At 44.4% G+C, this 22,963-nt stretch overlaps 1 protein-coding gene across 1 annotated transcript; it reads left to right on the top strand.

The window, feature by feature from the left end:
- On the top strand, positions 1-22,626 carry LOC124881850 (protein NLRC3-like). The gene is given in 9 exon segments (XM_047387672.1): positions 1-89; positions 1,594-1,705; positions 1,861-2,089; positions 2,578-4,372; positions 5,327-5,500; positions 13,799-13,960; positions 15,298-15,300; positions 21,896-21,939; positions 22,087-22,626. Coding segments are annotated over 9 exon segments (3,135 nt in total). The 3' UTR covers positions 22,614-22,626.
- The last annotated feature ends 337 nt before the right edge of the window (positions 22,627-22,963 follow it).

The raw sequence follows: 22,963 nt of genomic DNA, 5'->3' as shown, positions 1-22,963 counted from the left end.
ATGGATCAGAGTGAGGACAGAGAGGACATAGTCCCTCCCTCTAAAAGCACTCTGTGTGGAGAACATGAGGACCAGAGCAAAGCTCAGAGGTTAGATCACCATTTCTAACTGTCCTGTATCCCTTTCTGTCAGATTACAGCACTCACATCACAAAACCATATTTATTCACAGGAAACTAGAAGAACCAAAAACTGGACCTGGACCTGAACCAGAATCTGAATATGAAGCAGATTCTGATTCCAGTTGTGAGTCATTTTAAAGTCATGATTCAAAGGATGTTATTATTAATTTTAAATCAGGCCAAAGTTCAGCTGCAAACAGGTGAGCTGTTTCTAAATGTTCAAACTAATTTGTTGAAACTAACTTCATTCCAACATATTAATGAGAACACAACTCTTTTTCACACGTCTGTGTTCTCATGTGAAGCAGTGTGTAGTGGATGCTAAATAATGGAAATAATCAGACAGCTGTATTATTGTGATGATGTGAAATGAACTTGTTAGATGCTATTGTAGCTAAAATCAGTTGTTCTTCCATCCAGTTGAATCATTCTGTATCACCTTGTGTCACATTCGTTCATCAGAGTTGGTGCTTCTGCAGAGCTTAAGGTGACTGCACATGTAGGCAAGTCATGATGCTGATTCAAGGATTAAATGTCAACTAAATAATCTTAACTAAATCTGATGTAAATCATGAATTCATCTTTCATTGTTATCTGCAAACATCAGTGAACAACAGCTGCTACAGTACATTTGTGTCCATTCAAAATGATTATCAGTCTTATTATTAGCAAACTGCTCCACAGTCTCCTTCAGCAGCCACTAAAGGTCATAAACAATACAAGAACATCTGTGTTCTGCTATGTGTTTCCCCATCAGCAGTTTTGACTCTGATACAAAGGAAAAACATTTGTAAGGGTAGAAGATACACATTTACATTAAACATATTTTAAGGACAATAGAAAAATCACTGAACGGCTGTTTCTGCTTTTAATGTTGCATTATTGTCTTCTGTTTAAGTTTTATATTTTCAGTTAAACTGTTGCATGCATTGTTAATCCTATTCTATCTATTTGAATTATTATTATAAATAATATTACTTGATATGTTTGTTTAAAACATGTTTCTTGAAAATGAGATGCAGTGTCACAATGAGATTCATCTCTATAAATGAAAGAAGAACAAAAAATATGAATACAAATAAATATTCTAAAACCAAAGGTAAAAAAATTGTTTGGCCAAAGACTTAAATAATTTAAGAAAAACAACAACTGTTCAAATATTCTACATCTGCTAAAATATTTTATAATTAAGCCGATCAAGGACATGTATTGAAATGAAATTCAAATGTCCACAACTGAACCACTGCTTCATGTTCCCTGGATTTTCAGTATAAAGTTCTTGTAATCAGCAAGTGGAACAAATGAGCATTTAGAGCTCCAAGAAATCAGCCATATTTCAACATAGTTACCATGACAACTCTTACTCTGCTCAGGTAGAAACATCCGCTATAGGGACAGCTGTCCCAGAATGGGAAAAGACAGCTTTTGGAGCAGGACACCACATGGACCTTTGTCTGTTTGTTGTTCTACAGAATGTGGGCTAATACTTCCCGGTTCCTCCACAGAGTGGACCAGCAGAACTCAGAGGTTCCCTGTGGTCTGACCGCCCAGCAGCAACAAACACAGTTGGACTCTTTATTTACGGTCTGTGCAACAACTACTTTTCCATCTGTTCTGTTCACAGTCATCTCCATGCTGCATTTTGTAGACCAGAGGACTGTCAGTCTGTCCAACATAAACCGGATGTTTGGCTCCATCCTTTCAGTCTGCTGTGCCCTTCATATGTTGTTTTGTTCTAGTTGCTGGAGGACAACATTGTCACTTTTGTGAAAAATGAGCTGAAGAAGATACAGAAGGTTCTTAGTCCAGATGACCCAGAATGCTTAGAGAGTCAGTTGGGGGATGAGGAGCTGTTGGAAGGTGAGGATGAAGAGCAGAGGAGGAGCAACAGAGAGGCTTTTTTAAAGATTACCATTGACTTCCTGAAGAAGATGAAGCAGGAGGAGCTGGCTGAATGTCTACAGAGCAGTAAGAGGATTTCTCAATAGATTTAACCTGGAGATAAAATTATGCATTTAGTGATATATCATGCATGCAACCAGTGCCAGCTCACCCATTAGGCAATATAGGCAAATGCTAAGGGCGCCGTAGACTCCAGGGGGCACCACAGAAGTAAGACCTTACCTTCAATATAATTGTACTAAAATTAGTCAGTACTGTTAACTCTTAAAATGGAAATGCTAACATAGATTTGAAGGTAAAGTAATTCCCAGATTGTTATTGTATTTATTTGTTACATGTTACACTTGTAAATCTTATAAATTAAAGACAGTGGTAATAACAATGCTATTTGATTTTTTTTGTAAGTGTATGTAAATTACCGATGGAGGGGGACGCCATATAAAATCTTGCCTAGGATGTCGTATTGGGTAGGGCTGGCTCTGGATGCCAAATTATATATTTAATATCCTTTTGAATATTAATTTAAAATATGTTTAACTTCTGTCGCAATACAGAACATGTTGCATCCATTTGTCAACATAAACTTAAATCTCGTCTGAAGAAGAGCTTCCAGTGTGTGTTTGAGGAGAGTGCTAAAGCAGGAACTCCAACCATTCTGAACCAGATCTACACAGAGCTCTACATCACAGAGGGAGGCACTGGAGAGGTCAATGATGAACATGAGGTCAGACAGATTGAAACAGCCTCCAGGAAACCACACAGACCAGAAACAACAATCAGACAAGAAGACATCTTTAAGGTCCCACCTGGAAGAGATCAACCAATCAGAACAGTGATGACAAAGGGAGTGGCTGGCATTGGGAAAACAGTCTTAACCCAGAAGTTCACTCTGGACTGGGCTGAAGACAAAGCCCACCAGAACATCCAGTTCATATTTCCATTCACCTTCAGAGAGCTGAATGTGCTGAAAGAGAAAAAGTTCAGCTTGGTGGACCTTGTTCATCACTTCTTTACTGAAACCAAAGAAATCTGCAGCTTTGAACACTTCCAGGTTCTCTTCATCTTTGATGGTCTGGATGAGAGTCGACTTCTTCTGGACTTCCACAGCAAGGAGATCCTGACTGATGTTACAGAGTCCACCTCAGTGGATGTTCTGCTGACAAACCTCATCAAGGGGAAACTGCTTCCCTCTGCTTACCTTTGGGTAACCACACGGCCTGCAGCAGCCATTCAGATCTCTCCTGGGTGTGTTGGCATGGTGACAGAGGTCAGAGGGTTCACTGACCCACAGAAGGAGCAGTACTTCAGGAAGAGATTCAAAGATAAGAAGCAGGTCAGCAGAATCATGTTGCACACAAAGGAAATACAAAGCCTCCACATCATGTGCCACATCCCAGTCTTTTGCTGGATCACTGCTACAGTTCTGGAGGATGTGTTGGAGACCAGAGTGGGAGGAGAGCTGCCCAGCACCCTGACTGAGATGTACATCCACTTCCTGGTGGTCCAGACCAAAGTGAAGACAGTCAAGTATGACAGACCAGCTGGCATAGATCCACACTGGAGTCCAGAGAGCAGAAAGATGATTGACTCTCTGGGAAAACTGGCTTTTGATCAGCTGCAGAAAGGAAACCTGATCTTCTATGAATCCGACCTGACAGAGTGTGGCATTGATATCAGAGCCGCCTCAGAGTACTCAGGAGTGTTCACGCAGATCTTTAAACAGGAGAGAGGGCTGTACCAGGACAAGGTGTTCTGCTTTGTCCATCTGAGTGTTCAGGAGTTTCTGGCTGCTCTTCATGTCCATCTGACTTTCATTAACTCTGGTGTTAACCTGTTGGAAGACAAAAAAGACATATCTGTTAGGTCTGAATTATTTAACCAACAAAATCTATCAAGTCTAAATCAGAGTGCTGTGGACAAGGCCTTACAGAGTCCAAATGGACACCTGGACTTGTTCCTTCGCTTCCTTCTGGGTCTTTCAGTTGAGACCAATCAGACTCTCCTGCAAGGTCTGCTGACAAAGACAGGAAGTAGCTCACAGACCAGTGAAGGAACTGTTCAGTTCATCAAGGAGATAATCAATGAGAACTGGCCAGCAGAGAAAAGCATCAACCTGTTCCACTGTCTGAATGAACTGAATGATTGTTCTCTGGTCCAGGAGATCCAACAGTCTCTGAGTTCAGGAAGTCTCTCCACACATAAACTGTCACCTGCTCAGTGGTCAGCTCTGGTCTTCATCTTACTGTCATCAGGAGAAGATCTGGATGTGTTTGACCTGACAAAATACTCTGCTTCAGAGGAGGCTCTTCTCAGGCTCCTGCCAGTGGTCAAAGCTTCAAACAAAGTTCTGTAAGTTCTGACAGAATTTGGGTTCTGACACCAGGAGCTAAAACCGGGTGTTTAATGAAAATAAGAACTTGTCAAGTTGTTTTATAAATTATTTAAAATTTTTATTCCACAAGACCAAACTGACACTACTAATCTAGTTCCAAATGGTTCCTCTCATAAAAGTGGAACAAAAATATAAAATATATTTATTTTCTATGACTTCTTATGTCTTTTTCAATGTCTTGTCCTGAGAACATCTGATGAATTACAAAAAGAAAACAAAATATTCAATATCTTCCAATGCTTCATAAAATTAGCCTTAAAACAAAAATAAAACAAAATGGTCCAGTTTCGGCCCAAAAGTCCCTCAAGGGTTAAATAGGCTTACTTTATCATAGGACTGCTGGAGTTAAATGCTACAGCTCAAACTTGCTGCTACAGAGGCAACATGTTTCCTAAAAATAGTTACTAGTTTTTAAAGTAATAGAACATTGCTGCTTGGTGCTGATAATTATTTTTCAGATTTCTGGTTGATGTTCTGTTACCTCAATGTTATTCCCTTTAGTAATAACTTTCCTTTTATTTCTATTATGATTTTTATTTTTCTGCTCATCCTACAGTGTTTGAAGGAGTAAATATGCATCAGAACATGTGGTCCAAACTGTAATAGTGTTATTTAGAACCATAATTTAGTGTTCCACTATGTGCAAATAGCTTCAGAATATTTTCACAAAACCAACAGATCATGTTTGCAGCTCAATCTGTACAAATTAAAACATAATTCAAAGAACATAAAAATTTGTCAAAACCACATTTTGTTCTGTTTTAGGGTTTCAACATGCATTGCATTGCTTTTGAGTTTCTGATTTATTTCATGAAGTAGTTTCATCTGTCTTGTTTATTTCTATCAGATGTTTGTGTTCTGTTTTATCTTAACATAATTGTTCTTATTCATTTTGGTCTCTGTGTCTTCAGATTGATGAACTGTAACCTCTCAGAAAGAAGCTGTGAAGGTCTGGCCTCCGTTCTCAGCTCCCAGTCCTCTAATCTGAGAGAGATGGACCTGAGTAACAATAAGCTGCAGGATTCTGGAGTGGAGCTACTGTCTTCAGGACTGAAGAGTCCACACTGCAAGCTCGAAACTCTCAGGTCAGAACATTCTCAAAGTGATTATGAGCAAATATAACATTGTTTTATCATTGAATACATGCAGAATGTTTATGTGATAAGAGTAGAGTATTTGAAAAAATGATGGATGACAGATCATTGGTATGCCTTAATGATGGTTTCATGCCTTGATCTTACAGTACATTAGTATCTGACTGTTGTAAGTTAATGTGAGGGGAGAGACTACATTAGGGAGTGACCATTTTCCAGTAAGTACAACAATAATGACAATCATTTTAGACCAGGAGAATTCATATTAACAATATGGTGCTTTAATAAAGCTAACTGGCAAAATGTTTAAATATCAGTGAAAACACAAGTCACTTGGTAACATTAAAGGGAAACATAGAAGTATGCAGTAAACAGGTAACAACATCCATTAAATGCTGCTCAGCTTAGTATTCCAACATTAACAACAAAAGGAAAGGAAAAAGTGGTACCTATAGTGGAATGAGGAATGTAGCAGAGCTATAAGAGCACAATAAAGCATTTAAAACATTACAGAAAAACATGACAGGAGGTCCCCTCCTTGAACCGTCACCTTAACGTGGTGGAGGGGTTTGAGTGCTCAAATGATCCTAGAGGCTATGTTGTCTGGGGCCTAAATGCCCCTGGTAGGGTCTCCCATGGCAAACAGGCTCTAGGTGATGGGTCAGACAAAGAATGGTTCAAGAACCCCTCATGAAGAACAAAATATTGAGGCACGTGACGTCGCCCGGTACGGCGGAGCCGGGGTCCCACCCTGGAGCCAGGCCTGGGGTCGGGACTCGTCGGAGAGCGCCTTGTGGCCGGGTTGCACCTCGCGGGACCCGGCCGGGCCAAGCCCGAACGAGAGACGTGAGGCCATCCCCCAGTGGGCCCACCACCTGCAGGGGGAACCGTGAGGGACCGGTGCAAAGAGGATTGGGTGGCGAACGAAGGTGGAGACCTCAGCGGCCCAATCCCCGGATGCTTAGGCTGGCTCTAGGGACGTGGAATGTCACCTCGCTGGGGGGGAAGGAGCCTGAGCTTGTGCGGGAGGTCGAGAGATATCGACTAGAAATAGTCGGGCTCGCCTCCACGCACAGCGTGGGCTCTGGAACCCATCTCCTTGAGAGGGGTTGGACTCTCTTCTACTCTGGAGTGGCCCACGGGGAGAGGCGGCGGGCTGGTGTGGGTTTGCTTGTTGCCCCCCAGCTCAGCCGTCTCGTGGATGAGAGGGTTGTATCCCTGCACCTTCGGGTTGGGGAGAGGTCTCTGACTATCATTTCAGCCTACGGGCCGAGTGGTAGTGCAGAGTACCCTGCCTTCTTGGCGTCCCTGTCGGGGGTGCTGGATAGTGCCCCTCCCGGGGACTCCATTATTCTGCTGGGGGACTTCAACGCCCACGTGGGGAACGACAGTGACACCTGGAGAGGCGTGATCAGGAGGAATGGCCTCCCCGATCTGAATCCGAGTGGTGTTTTGTTATTGGACTTCTGTGCTAGTTATGGATTGTCCATAACGAACACCATGTTCAAACATAAGGGTGTCCATCAGTGCACTTGGCACCAGGACACCCTAGGCAGGAGGTCGATGATCGACTTTGTTGTCGTATCATCAGACCTTCGGCCGCATGTTTTGGACACTCGGGTGAAGAGAGGGGCTGAGCTGTCCACTGATCATCACCTGGTGGTGAGTTGGATCCGCTGGAGGAGGAGAAAGCCAGACAGACTTGGCAGGCCCAAGCGCATAGTGAGGGTCTGCTGGGAACGCCTGGCGGAGCCCTCGGCCAGTGATGTATTCAACTCCCACGTCCGGGAGAGCTTCGACCAGATCCCGGGGGATGTTGGAGACATAGAGTCCGAGTGGACCATGTTCTCTGCATCTATTGTCGATGCTGCTGCCCATAGCTGCGGCCGTAAGGTCTGCGGTGCCTGTTGTGGCGGCAATCCCAGAACCCGGTGGTGGACACCGGCAGTAAGGGATGCTGTTAAGCTGAAGAAGGAGTCCTATCGGCTGTGGTTGGCTTGTGGGACTCCTGAGGCGGCTGACGGGTACCGTGAGGCCAAGCGTGCTGTGGCTCGGGCTGTGGCAGAGGCAAAAACCCGGGCCTGGGAAGAGTTCGGTGAGGCCATGGAGAAGGACTACCGGTTGGCCTCGAAGCGATTCTGGCAAACCGTCCGGCACCTCAGGAGGGGGAAGCAGTGCATTGCCAACACTGTTTATAGTGGGGGCAGGAGACTGCTGACCTCGACTGAGGACATTATCGGGCGGTGGAAGGAGTACTTCGAGGATCTCCTCAATCCTGCCATCACGCATTCCGTGGTGGAAACAGAGGCTGGGGACTCGGGGTTGGACTCTTTCATCACCCAGGCTGAAGTCACCGAGGTGGTTAAAAAGCTCCGCGGTGGCAAGGCTTCGGGTGTGGATGAGATCCGCCCTGAGTACCTCAAGTGTCTGGATGTTGTAGGGCTGTCATGGTTGACACGCCTCTTCAACATTGCGTGGCGGTCGGGGACAGTGCCTCTGGACTGGCAGACTGGGGTGGTGGTCCCCCTATATAAGAAGGGGGACCGGAGGGTGTGTTCCAACTACAGGGGGATCACACTCCTCAGCCTCCCTGGTAAGGCCTACGCCAGGGTATTGGAGAGGAGAGTCCGACCGATAGTCGAACCTCGGCTTCAGGAGGAACAGTGTGGTTTTCGTCCTAGCCGTGGAACACTGGACCAGCTCTATACCCTCTACAGGGTGCTCGAGGGTTCATGGGAGTTTGCCCAACCGGTTCACATGTGTTTTGTGGACCTGGAGAAGGCATTCGACTGTGTCCCTCATGATGCCCTGTGGGGGGGGCTCCAGGAGTATGGAATCAGGGGCCCTTTATTAGGGGCCATCCGGTCCCTGTACGAGCGGAGCAGGAGTTTGGTCCGCATTGCCGCCACTAAGTCGGACCTGTTCCCAGTGCATGTTGGACTCCGGCAGGGCTGCCCTTTGTCGCCGGTCCTGTTCATAACTTTTATGGACAGGATTTCTAGACGCAGCCAAGGGCCGGAGGGGTCTGGTTTGGGGACCAGTGGATTTCGTCTCTTCTTTTTGCGGATGACGTGGTCCTGCTGGCCCCCTCTAGCCAAGACCTACAGCATGCGCTGTGGCGGTTCGCAGCCGAGTGTGAAGCGGCTGGGATGAGGATCAGCTCCTCCAAGTCCGAGGCCATGGTACTCGACCGGAAAAGGGTGGCTTGTCCTCTTCAGGTTGGAGGGGAGTTCCTGCCTCAAGTGGAGGAGTTTAAGTATCTCGGGGTCTTGTTCACGAGTGAGGGAAGAATGGAGCGGGAGATCGACAGACGGATCGGTGCGGCTGCCACAGTAATGGGGGCGCCGTGCCGGTCCATTGTGGTGAAGAGAGAGCTGAGCCGAAAAGCAAAGCTCTCAATTTACTGGTCGGTCTACGTTCCTACCCTCACCTATGGCCATGAACTTTGGGTCATGACCGAAAGAACGAGATCACGGATACAAGCGGCTGAAATGAGCTTCCTCCGTAGGGTGGCCGGGCACTCCCTTAGAGATAGGGTGAGGAGCTCGGCCATCCGGGAGGAGCTCGGAGGAGAGCCGCTGCTCCTCCAGTTGAGGTGGCTCGGGCATCTATACCGGATGCCTCCTGGACGCCTTCCTCCAGAGGTGTTCCTGTCACGACCCACCGGGAGGAGGCCCAGGGGACGGCCCAGGACACGCTGGAGGGACTATGTCTCTCGGCTGGCCTGGGAACGCCTTGGGCTCCCTCTAGAGGAGCTGGAGGAGGTGTCTGGAGAGAGGGACGTCTGGGCGTCTCTGCTGAGTCTGCTGCCCCCGCGACCCGGTCCTGGATAAGCGGAAGACGACGGACGAACGAACGATGACAGGAGGAATCCTTTTAGACTAAAAAAGGACAAGGGGAGAGGCTCATAAAATTATTAAGAATGCAAAAAGAAAATAAGGAGAGATTATTACTCCACCAGAATAAATAAAACTACAAAATGTCTGGTTAATGTTTATAAAAATGAGTGGGAAAACAAATGCAGTTAAAATTCCGCCTGTTAGAGATCAGGAACTAATGGTGTTAAATAAAGATAAGGCTTATGTTCTAGGTGAGGCGTTTGCTACAGTACACAGTGAGGAACATCTCAGAAATGTACACCGGCAGCAGAGAGCAAAAACTCAATGAATTGAGTGATTTAGGAAAGAATTAAATTAAATTAAATTCAGTTTTATTTATATAGCACCAATTCACAACACATGTCGTCTCAAGGCACTTCACAAAGGGTTTGGAATGGTATAGGGTTGTTGGGGAGGTTAGATTAACCTACCGAGAGTTAGAGTTTGGCCATTTTAGAATAGGCTATGTGTAGGGGTACTAAGTAAAATAATAGACTGATAAAGTGTGTCCATGTAGAGCCCACTGAAGGAAAATGTTATACTAAAAACCACAAGGATTGGGGGTACCTCTCTCTGTCAGACTGATCATAACCATTGGAAAAGAGAAGGGGTCGCACAGGTAGCAGAAATGGAGGGTGTGTTTGTGCCTCAACCATACCTGAGCCGGTTTAGGCTAAACCTGACTCCCCCTTACTCCATCCAACAGGGAGGGAGGAAGGCAGAGGTAAAAATAATTGGAGAGTGTTTTTTCTTGTTGCATTGTGTGAAAGGTGGGTAACTTTAAAATGGGCTAAGTCAATTCAATCGAATCATATAGATTTCAAGTCAGGCCCATGCATTCCAATTAATAACTAACCATTGAACAGTACAGTCAGATTCAATTATTTATTCAAATTGGATAAAAAGTTTTTCTATCTAAGGAAACCCAGAAGATTTCATCCAGTCAGTGACTTGTAGCAGTCACTCCTCCTGGATGAGCATGTAGCAACAGTGGACAGTCACTGGCGTTGACTTTGCAGCAATCCCTCATACTGAGCATGTATGTAGCGACAGTGGAGAGGAAAAACTCCCTTTTAACAAGAAGAAACCTCCAGCAGAACCAGGCTCAGTGTGAGCGGCCATCTGCCACAACCTACTGGGGGTTTGAGAGAACAGAGCAGAGAAGGAAAAAGAACACAGAAGCAGAACACAGAAGCACTGGTCCAGGGGTACTTTCTATGGGAAGGAAAAGTAAATGTTAATGGATGTAGCTCCTTTGGTTGTTTCATCTAGGAAGAAAGAACAGATAAACTGAGCCAGTTTTCAAGGTTAGAGTATGAAAGAGAGCACATACAGTTAGTCACAGTAAAAGCTCAGTCAGTAGGAGAGAGACAGGGTTAAACACTGAAAGACAGGGCCAAGTATATCATCTGTAGAAGGTGAGCATTAAGTTGTTGCCAGCAGAAGCTTGGACGATGCCCCCCTCCATGAAGGTGTCACAGGTAGACACAGAGTCAGGCCAGGTGTAGCTTCAAGAAAGAGAAAAGAGAGAGAATATAAAGTCAAAAGCTGAAATAACAGCAAATAATGCAAAATTGGAGAGTAGTATGAGAATGTATGATGAGAGTGAAAGTGGTCATTATGTCCTCCAGAAGCCTAAGCCTATAGCAGCATAACTACAGAGATAGCTCAGTCATCCAAGTTTTTATGTCTTCAAGACATGCTTGTAGTCTATCTAACTGGTTGGGCTCATCATGATTTATGGGTAAGTAAAGCTGAGTATCATCTGTGTAACAGTGAAAATTTATCCTATGCTGCCTGATAATTTTACCTATTGGAAGCATATATACAGTAAAGAGAATTGGCCCTAGTACTGAACCCTGTGGTACTCCACAATTAACCCTGGAGTTTAAAGATGATTTATCATATACATGAACAAACTGGAATCTGTCAAACAAATAAGATTTAAACTAGCCTAGCGCTGTTCCCCTGATCCCTACAGCATATGCCAGCCTTTTTAAGAGAATATTATGATAGACTGTATCAAATGCAGCACTGAGATCTAACAGAACCAGAACAGACACAAGTCCATTATCTGAGGCCATAAGAATATCATTAGTGACTTTCACCAGAGCTGTTTCAGTGCTATGATGAGCTCTGTGTAAATGCTCACACATTTGATTAGCAACTATCTTCTCAAGAATTTTAGATAAGAATGGAAGATTGGATATAGGTCTGTAATTTTTCAAGTCATCTCGATCAAATGAAGGTTTCTTAAGTAAAGGTTTAATTACAACTACCTTAAAAGATTGTGGTACATATCCATTTACTAAGGATAGATTAATCATATCTAAAATGGGGCTGGTAATCAGAGGGAACACTTTCTTAAATAATTTGGTTGGGATTCAGTCTAACATACAAGTTGAAGAAGAAAGAAGCTCCATGTCAACATTAGATGACAGGGTTATTTCTTCACACTTAACACCATATGTTCCGGAGCATGAATTTGGTAGGTCTGCGGCTGTTTTAAGCAAAGCCTATTGAGTCTCAAGATACCAGTAAAAGCTATATTTAGGCTATCATTTTCAGTGTCAACATAAATGTCAATATACCTTACTGTAATGACCTGATCAGTATTTAACACTAAATCAGATAAGTAGTCTGAGAACTCTAAAAACTGAGAACATGGGTCTGGTGGATGATGCAAAGCAACAAACAGAAGTGGTTTTAGTGCTTTGCAATTTGGATGAGGAAAACTAAGGGTTAAATATTTAAAAGAATTGAAGCTATTTATTGGTCTTGGACTGATCAATAAAACTGACTGAAAGATGGCTGCTACTCCTCTTCCTCGCCAAGTTTTTCCAGGAATGTAAAGATTTGAATAATTACTAGTTGACTCATTTACACTAACTCAATCCTCTCAATGCAGCCAGGTTTCTGAGACAAAATAAAATAAATCAATCTGATTATCACAAATCAAATCATTAACTAACAGTCCAGTTATCCAGTCTTGGAAGAAAGACATTCAATAAGCCACATTTAATTGTTTTATTTTTATGTTCAGTCAGTCTGTTTTTTGTTTTTTAATTTTCGTGGTGTGCTCCTTTTAGATTATTTTTTAATCATTCGATTTTGACCAGGTGCAAGACACTGTCTTAAAGAGGTAGCTAATGGGTAGGTAAAAATACACAAGCTCCAGAGAGGTGTGTAAAACTAAGACTCTGATCTGGACCCTGGAATGCCAGTGCTTTGGAGAACTAAAAAATGTGGCCAGATTCCTTTAAAGCATAGCTGTTCCATCCAAAGTGGGATGGATGCTGTCTCCTTGGATAGGACCAGGTTTTTCTCAAAATGTTAGCTATTCATCAATGTAGCCCACATTGTTTTCAGGACACCAACAAGACAGCCAACAGTTAAATGACAGCATGCAGCTAAATATGTCATTACCGGTCCAATCAGGCAAGGGACCAGAAAAAATTACTGAGTCTGACATTGTTTTGGCAAACGTACAAACCAAACATTAATTTTAGTTACCTCTGATTGGTGTAACCGGGTGTCATTACCGTTGTCGTCGTCATTCGTCGTCTTCCGCTTTATCCGGGACCGGGTCGCGGGGACAGCAGACTCAGCAGAGACGCCCAGACGTCCCTCTCCCCAAACACCTCCTCCAGCTCCTCCAGGGGGAGCCCAAGCGTTCCCAGGCCAGCTGAGAGACATAGTCCCTCCAGTGTGTCATGGGCCGTCCCCTGGGCCTCCTCCTGATATAGATGCCCACTCCACCTCAACTGGCTCCTCTCGATGTGGAGGAGCAGCAGCTCTACTCCGAGCCCCTCCCAGATGGCCGAGCTCCTCACCCTATTTCTAAGGGAGTGCCCGGCCACTCTACGGAGGAAGCTCATTTAGACTGCTTGTATCCAAGATCTCGTTCTTTCGGTCATGACCCAAAGTTCATGGCCATAGATTAGGGTAGGAACGTAGACCGTCCGGTAAATTGGTTTGTAGGCATTGTCATTCTAGATGTTGAAGAAAGTAGTAAAACATTAACAGTTTTATTTAACATATATTGTGTTGTTCTGACCCGGCTCATAGGCCCCAACAAAAGGAGAGACCCACCATACAGAAGAGTTCTAAATAGAAATGCATTCAAAACAGACTAATCAAAGTTTCCAATATGAGGTGTCAGTGAAATCCATGTTGTGTGGTGTGCATGAGTGGAGGATATATGTGTCAGAGTTATAAGGTGCAAGGACAATAATCTCCAAAGCAGAAGGCAGCAGCCTTCCTGTGGAGGACGGAGACTAGTTAGTTGGCAGTCAGGGTTTAGATGCTAAGGACCAAACTGTTCATGGATTGAGACAAATGTTTTATGTACAATTTTTATGTACAAATAACATCTGTTTGTCCTTTTGACTTGTTTCACTTTGTCTCTCAGACTTAGATCCTGTAACCTCTCAGAGAGAACTTGTGAAGTTCTGTCATCAGTTCTTAGCTCCCAGTCCTGCTGTCTGAGAGAGGTCGACCTGCAGAACAACAACCTACAAGATTCAGGGGAGAAGTTGCCATCTGGTTCAGACTGTACACTGGAAATATTCAGGTGAAGATTAATCAAATTGTTTCTTCTGGGTTTTAGTGAGGAACAGTATTAAACGAAGGAATGAATGAATCAATCAATCAATCAATCAATCTTTAGTCCAGACACAAGGATGGTCCATAGTAAAGTAAAAAGAAAAAGAGATAAAAGGAAACGCATACAAATAAATAAATAAGATAACAGGTTCTAAAAGCCACAGCACACAACATTGTTCACTGACTCACAAATAAATTATGAAGCCAGTGATTCCACAATCTCGAGCTAAATCTGACTTTACTCAGTGCAAGGTTTATTAAAACTACAATTATGCCATTACATGACATAATTTATACATACACCTGTACATAAGGTTCCTGAGAACAGCAGGACATGTGGGTACACCAACACTTGCAAACAGGTGGCTAGCACTACTCCATCTAAGTAGTTTGAGTAGTAGCCTCATAGCGTCATTGTATGCTACATGAAGTTTCTGCATACTGCCTTTTTTGTATTGTCGCCATAGATGGGCAATGTACATTGGAGTAGAGAAGCCTTTAAAAAGAGCACTTTTTGCAGATGGTGAGCACATATGAAAATTTCTGACCAGCATATTAGCTTGTGCATACATCATACAATACTGCCTGTAAATGTCACAATCATCTGACAGGTCATCACTTATGTAGTGCCCCAAATATTCAACCTCATTACATATGTTGAGAGCAGCACCAGACAAGGAGAAGTCGGGAATTATCAAATTCTTATCTGCCTTGCTTCTAACAATCATAATATTGCTTTTCTTGGCATTATACTTTGTCAAAGTCATAGCCATTTTGAGAGCATACCCTAAATAATTGTTGAAGACCAGCACTGTACGGACATAGAGCCACCAAATCATCCACATACATCAGGCGGTCACCAACTACACAGCCTGTTTTGCAACAATTCAAAAGCTTTGACAGCTCATCCATGTAGATGTTTAAGAAGTAGGGGGACAGTGTACTTCCCTGCCTGACTCCGTTGCCAACATTAATCAGAATCAGAATCAGAAAAGTTTTATTGCCAAGTACGTTTTTGGACATACAAGGAATTTGTTTTGGCGTAGTCGGTGCAATAGAGTACAAATTAAACAGTATAAACAAATCTACAATATAATATAAATATATATGTGCACAGTTTTAAGTGAGTGAGAGTAAATATAGAGCAGTATTGGTTGCGAGAGCAGTACAACAGTGCAGGTGATCAGTGTGCAAGTATGGCAGTGCAAGTAAAGCAGGAGTCCAAGCTGAGCGTTAATGTAACGCATAGAGTTGCAGGTTACAGGTGTCCTGTCAGCAAAAAAGGGGGGTGTGGGGGAAAGGGAGAGTGTCAGTGTGGTTTCCGGGCTTTGTTAACAAGGCTGGTGGCAGATGGGAAAAAACTGTTCTTGTGGCGTGAGGTTTTGGTCCGGATGGACCGCAGCCTCCTGCCAGAGGGGAGAGTTTCAAAGAGTCTGTGACCGGGGTGGGAGGGATCAGCCAGAATCTTCCCTGCCTGCTTCAGGGTAATGGAGGTGTACAGTTCCTGGAGCGACAGTAGACTGCAGTCAATCACCTTCTCAGCAGACTGAATGACACGCTGCAGCCTGCCCTTATCCTTGGCTGTAGCAGCGGCGTACCAGATGGTGATGGAGGAGGTGAGGATGGACTCAATGATGGCTGTGTAGAAGTGCACCATCATAGTCTTTGGCAGGTTGAATTTCTTCAGCTGCCGCAGGAAGAACATCCTCTGCTAGGCTTTCTTGATGAGGGAGCTGATTTTTGGCTCCCATTTGAGATCCTGGGAGATGATGGTTCCCAGGAAGCGGAACGATTCCACAGTGTCAATTGTGGAGTCACAGAGGGTGATGGGGGCAGGTGGGGCTGGGTTCTGCCTGAAGTCCACAACCATCTCCACTGTCTTTACAGCGTTGAGCTCAAGGTTGTTCTGGCTGCGCCAGTCCAACAGATGGTCCGCCTCCCATCTGTACGGGGACTCATCACCATCAGAGATGAGTCTGATCAGGGTGGTGTCGTCCGCAAACTTCAGAAGCTTGACAGACTGGTGACTGGAGGTGCAGCTGTTGTTGTACAGGGAGAAGAGCAGAGGAGAGAGAACACAGCCTTGGGGGGAACCAGTGCTGATGGTCAGGGAGTCAGAGACGTGCTTCCCCAGCCTCCCGCGCTGCTTCCTGTCAGACAGGAAGTCAGTGATCCACCTGCAGGTGGAGTCGGGCACACTCAGCTGGGAGAGCTTCTCCTGGAGCAGAGCTGGGACGATGGTGTTGAAGGCAGAGATGAAATCCACAAACAGGATCCTGGCGTAGGTTCCTGTGGAGTCCAGGTGCCAGAGGATGAAGTGAAGGGCTAGGTTGACTGCATCATCTACAGACCTGTTGGCTCTGTAGGCAAATTGCAGGGGGTCCAGGAGGGGGTCGGTGATGTCTTTTAGGTGTGAGAGCACAAGGCGCTCAAAGGACTTCATCACCACAGAGGTCAGGGCGACGGGTCTGAAGTCATTAAGCCCTGTGGTCCTTGGCCTCTTGGGAGCAGGGATGATGGTGGAGGACTTGAAGCAGGCTGGCACATGACATGTCTCCAGTGAGGTGTTAAAAATGTCTGTGAAGACTGCAGACAGCTGATCAGTGCAGTGCTTCAGGCTGGCTGGTGAGACAGAATCTGGTCCAGCAGCTTTCCGGGGGTTCTGTCTCCTGAAGAGTTTGTTGACGTCCCTCTCCTGGATGGAAAGAGCCGTCCCCGGCATGGGTAGGGGGCTGGTGGAGGGGAACTTCAGGGTGGGGGTTGGAGGTGCCAACCCACCTCTTGAGGTTGGGGAGGTGGATTGTGGCTGCAGGTGTTGGGGGGTGTCGTGGGGGATGGTTGCAGGACTGTCCCTTTGTCTTTCAAAGCGGCAGTAGAACTCGTTCAGGTCGTTGGCGAGGCGTCGGTCGTTGATGGAATGGGGAGCTTTCGGCTTGTTGTTGGTGATTTGCCTGAGCCTTTTCCACACAGATGCAGAGTCGTTGGCTGAGAACTGGTTTTGGAGCTTCTCAGAGTACAGTCGTTTCGCCTCTTTCACTGCCTTGCCAAACTTGTACTTCACCTCTCTGTATATGTCTTTGTCCCCACTCCTGAAGGCCTCTTCCTTATCCAGTCTTAACCTTCTGAGTTTGGCTGTGAACCAGGGTTTGTCGTTGTTGTAACTCACCCTGGTGCATGATGGTACACAGCTGTCCTCACAGAAGCTGATGTAGGAAGTCACAGCCTCTGTGTACTCGTCCAGACTGTTGGTAGTAGTCCTGAACACATCCCAGTCTGTACAGCCGAAACACGCCTGGAGATTCTCCACAGCCTCACTGCTCCACTTCCTTGACATCCTCTCAACAGGTTTGCAAAGCTTTAGTTTCTGCCTGTATGCAGGAATCAGGTGGACCATGATGTGGTCGGATTGGCCCAGCGCAGCACGTGGGACAGCGTGGTAAGCATCTCTGATGGTGGTGTAACAGTGATCCAGAATTTTGTCCTCTCTGGTCGGACATTTTATAAACTGTCTATATTTGGGGAGTTTGTGGGTGAGATTACCTTTGTTAAAGTCGCCAACGACAATAACTAAGGAGTCCGGGTTGGTCCGCTCCACACTCAGTATCTGGTCAGCGAGCATGCGCTGTGCGACCTGCACGTTAGCTTGCGGCGGGATGTAAACACCGACCAGGATGAACGAAGCGAACTCACAGGGGGAATAGAAAGGCTTACAGTTTATGATGAAGGATTCCAAGGCTGGAGAACAGTGCTGCTGAATCACTGTCACGTCGTTGCACCAACCACTGTTGAGGTAGAAGCAGATTCCTCCACTTTTCGCTTTGCCGGAGAGTTCCGTGTCTCTGTCCGCTCTGTAGAGCTGGAAACCTGCCAGCTGCAGCGCAGAGTCTGGTATTAATCCACACAGCCACGTCTCTGTGAAGCACAAAACTGCCGATGAATAAAAGTCCCTGTTTTTCCCCAACAGCAGTTGTAAATACATCAGACACAGTATTACCCCATTTCACATACATTAACTGATGCCCATACCAATAAACAAGGACTCTAATTAGATATTTTGGTACTCCTCTATTATGTAACTTGTGAAACAGCTTTTGATGATTCACAGGGTCAAATGCTTTAAAGGCATCAATGAAACACATAGATTTTGTGGTGTTGTGCCTGTTATACAAGTCTAGGGTCTCCTTAACGCAAGGATGCACATATCCGTGCCGTGTTTAGGTTTAAAACCAAATTGGTTGTCAGAGGGCAGGACAAACTCCTCCAACCTATTTAACTAAATCATTCTTAGGACCTTTGACAGACTATTAGCTAAGGCTATGGGTCGGTAATTCTCCAGAGAGTTAATCATACCAGCTGTATCCTTAAAAATGGGTACTAGTATGATAGATAGTATTGATTTTGGTAACAAGCCATGGACTAAAAGGCCAGTGAAACACATTGAAAGTAATGGATAAAGTTTACATTTTTCTGATGCTCAGTAGAAACGTTATCCATATCACATGCCTTGTTGTCTTTCAATGTCATGATTACATGCATTTCTTGAGGGGAAACAATCACATTCTCAATACTATGTATGTCACCCACTACAAAGGTGTTACTTTTAATACAGTTAAACAGCCCACTGTAATGCTCCTGCCATAACTTAGCAATTTCTTTTACATCACTGACACCATCAATAGTAGTTGGAAGTTGGAAGTGAGGTTTTGCAATTATTTATTTTCTTAATTTCTTTTCAAAAGTCCTTGACATTATTATATTTTTTACTTTCTTGCAAGATTGTCAGACCTCAAAGTGTTAACGTTTCTCTTTATAAATCTTAAAGGATATTTAAAATTTGCATTAGCCTGTTTTTTATACTCAAACAAAGGGTCATGTCTTTGTTTACCCGAAGCAACCCATGCTTTAAGGGCCCTTCTGGCCTCTCCATGAAGTTCTCCTACATAGTCATTCCAGTTTGGCTTGATACTATGTGAGCTGGTTTTACACAGGGTCTAGCTTGAGGTAAGAAGGGACTTCACAACTTTCTCATACAGAGTGCATAACTCGGCTGTATGTTGAGGGTTCTTACAGTTCATATCAGGGCATGAGATGACTTCCTTTGGAATATGTGTATTGCTAAGCATGATGTCTGCGTCTGTATGATCGCAGTAATCTAATAGATCTTTCTCAGACAAGTCATCCCATGCTATTTTTCCCATATTCATATTATAGTCTACAGGCAAATGGGCAGGTATGCAGTTCATGTTTACAGACAAGGAAAGAGGTATATGTTCACTGGTAGCAAATTCATAATTAGCCCTAATGCCCTGTATGGAATCATGAGCATCCGTCGTAAAGATACAATGATCTAACCATGAAGTTGTATGCCATGCATCACTAATAGAGGTGCAACTGCTGTGAGGCAGAAGCATCTTTCTAGAGAAAATTAGGGTATTGTAGCAACAGAATTGCATTAAATGATTGGCAAATACAGAATGATTATCTGATACATCAGCATTTAAATCTCCCACAATAAAAAAGCAGGTAGATGCATCTTGTATAAAAGACACAATAAAAGACAATCTATTAAGAAATTCATCTTCATTTTGAGAGCACTCATAAGGTGTGTATACATTCAGAACAATGAAGTTTTTATCTCCGCAGGTGAACTCAACCCCTATGGCCCAGTCCACATCCAGTCTAATCAGATTAACCAACTGGTCATATTTTTTGTGCCATAATATTGCAACACCACCGGCTATCCTTCCCCGGATTATCCTGGTGTTTAGGTCGGTAGTGGATTCACCAGCACCATAAAAATCTTCAGGTTCTCTAGGTCCTGTTTAGCTAAACAAATGTCTCCTGCACACACAGTACATCATAAGTCTTCAACAATTTGTCCACCACAAAGCGATGCGCTCTGTCTGCTTCACTGTGTCCAACACGCAAGCCTCGCGTTTTTATTTAGGCTGCTTTATTTAGTACTATTGTTTTCAGTGTGCGTGCCTCGAAGTAGCGGCGCGCATACACACCTGCCGGCCAAAGTTTTGTTTTGTACATTTCGGCAACTTCATTGCACTCCGCAGTTATATGAAACGAGCTAAATCTGTTGCACATAGAGTCAATCTTTCTGCACGTCACCGATTGGCCCAGTTTCACAGTCAAATAGCCGCATAGTGTCAGCATCAAGGTCAGGAGAGAATCTTGTAGCAAAGACACTTAGCAGCTTGGTTTTAACCACCTGGATGTTACTCATTGTGCCAGTGCCTATTATTCCCTCTTTGCGCTGCTCCCACTTTGGATGATTTTGTAGACCCACGTCCCCTGCGACACAGCCCCCTTCAAGGGTTTCTGAGGTTTCGGTTTGAGGCCTCTCCTGGTTGTTGTTTCACATTCTTTACATGTAGCCGCTCCAATTGCATTTCCATTTGCTTGGCTCCTTGCTTGGGTTCATTGATCCGACTAGATCCAGGGGGTGTTGCAATTTCCATCAGCCGGCGTTCAACGGTCGCCCATCCAAGATTTTCACTCACAGTAGTGCCTGAGCCTACATTGCTCCTCGCCTACATTGCTCCTCTTAGCATGGAAACTTCCTGGCTCAGGCGCTCCATTCTACAGAGCAAGGCCGAGGCATCCATATTGCCGAAGCCAACAGATGGAAGCTCGTCCAAAAAGTGTGAGACAAATCAGGGAATATTCTCACCATGCTCGTTTAACAGTTTCAAACAGTCCTTGATGTTATTTGTGTCTTTCTGTGTGCCCTTATGTTTGATATTACGCTGCTTTGATGGGCATAGTTCATACAGGAGTCGCTTGGTAGTTTCAGGTACAGGTAGTTTCATAGACTTCAGAGTCAGAGATTCTATTCTCTGCTTCACAAACAAACATGGTTTAAAGGCTAAGTTGATGATTTTCTGCTAAATCCTTCTGAGTTGTTCGTTTCTCAGCTGGAACAGGCAGCAGTTAGGGAGCATCTGTCCATTAGTTTATCTGCTCTGACCATCCTTCTATATCAGAACTTTTCCATCAGTAACTAACACAGCTGTTTATATTCCACCTCAGGCAGATAAAGATCTAGCTTTGACTGCACTACATGATGAGCTCAGTGAATATCAGAACAGGTCACCTGGATGCTGCTACTGTCATTACAGAGAACTTTAATAGTTCAAGTCTCAGACAGGTCAGAACTCTTTGATGAAGATCTTTGAGCAGGAGAAGCTGCTGCAGCTCATCTTCTTCAGGAAGCAGAGCTGACAGACACTGAAAAACCTAGTTGATTGTCTCTCATATCATCAGTCAGCTTCAATCTCAGTGTGGATGTTGGACTAAATTTACCTTGATGATGTGAGTGCTCCTCAAACTGGAGATGAAGAACCAGACTGGATGGTGTCCTCCTCCTGCCTGATTCAAAAAGATGAAGTGAAAAGAATGAGTTCAAACTGGGCTGAAACATGAAAACTACAGGACAGGACTTTAGAGAAGCTGTGTTCAAACAGATGTGTCCAAATGTTGGACAATTGTCTTCTGAGTGAAGTAGAACCGAGCCATGTAATGTTTGTTGTTTCAGAACCTTCAGTAATAAGACAGGAAAAGCCAGCTTAGTTGATTCGTTCTCTTTAATGTAAAAAGTAGGAAATGAAGAGAATTGGGCCCAGAGGCCTGGCTAACCGTAGCTTGACTGATACAGATATGAGCCAAAGTTCCTCAGTCATGAGCTAGCTTTATACAGCATTGTTAGCAACTGACAGACACGACAGGCTGCATTATGTATTGGTTGATACTGATCAGTTTGGTCCACAGAGTCCAAATAAACCAGATCCAGTTTTTCCAGCAGCATGTCAAAGTGGAATCTGATCTAATCTATTACAATGTCCATGTTTGCTGCTGAAAGAGACTGATGGTCTGACCATCCTCCTCCTTTCAGGGAGCCTGCTGGAGTCCGATGGTTGAAACCAGGTCTGAGGAAGTGTAAGTGTGTTTTTCAGTTGATTCATGACAACAAGCAGCTCATATTCAACCATCTTCAAACTGTCCATCACTTATTCAGGAGTCATCATCAAAGTGTCAATAAATGATCAATAAATGCAGCTGGATTGTGTTTGTTCTCTCCATGAGATTCATGTCAGCTCACAATTGACACAAACACAGTGAGCAAATACCTCAAACTGTCTGAAGACAACAGGATGGTGACCTGGGTGAAGGAGCTTCAGGAATATCCTGAACATACAGACAGATTTAATGTTCCCCAGCTGCTGTGTAGTGATGGTCTGGCTGGTCGCTGTTACTGGGAGGTCGAGTGGAGAGGAAAAGTTGATATATCATTGAGTTACAGAGGAATCAAGAGAATAGGAGGCACTAATTAATGTTTGTTTGGTTGGAATGATCAGTGCTGGAGTCTGAACTGCTCTGATGGTGGTTACTCTTTCTGCCACAATAAGAAGAAAACATCCATATCTTCCTCCTCCTCCTCCTCTGTCCCTAACAGAGTAGCAGTGTATGTGGACTGTCCGGCTGGCATTTTGTCCTTCTACAGAGTGTCCTCTGACTCACTGATCCACCTCCACACCTTCATCACCACATTCTCTGAATCTCTTTATCCTGGATTCTGCATCTGGCCTGGTTCCTTGGTGTTTCTATGTTGAGTCTAAAGCGTCTCCTCCTGTCAGAGAACCACTCTCGCTGTTGAACAGATAGTTCAGTCTCTACATGTATGTCTCTTTCACCCAGAAACATTTTCACATTCTGTCAGTTTCTTTCTAAAACTCTTGGAAAAGATTCCTTGCAAACTTTGTCCTCTTCCAGTCCGTTAAAGATGGAAGCTGGGATTATTCCAGGATGCAAAGGATTTGTTTTGTTTCCAGTCAAATTTATTTAAGGGGTTGTCTACCAGTGTGTTTCCAGTGCTTTACCAAGGCTGCTGCTGGAGTTGGTTCTGTACTGGTGGTTTATTTTTTACATCTCTTCCAGTAAATGTTTGGTCCTGGCTCTTAAT

Source organism: Girardinichthys multiradiatus, chromosome 15, assembly GCF_021462225.1.
Source record: "Girardinichthys multiradiatus isolate DD_20200921_A chromosome 15, DD_fGirMul_XY1, whole genome shotgun sequence".
NCBI lineage: Eukaryota > Metazoa > Chordata > Actinopteri > Cyprinodontiformes > Goodeidae > Girardinichthys > Girardinichthys multiradiatus.
The sequence above is the reverse complement of the archived record's forward strand: the minus strand, read 5'-3'. Positions and strand labels throughout refer to the sequence as shown.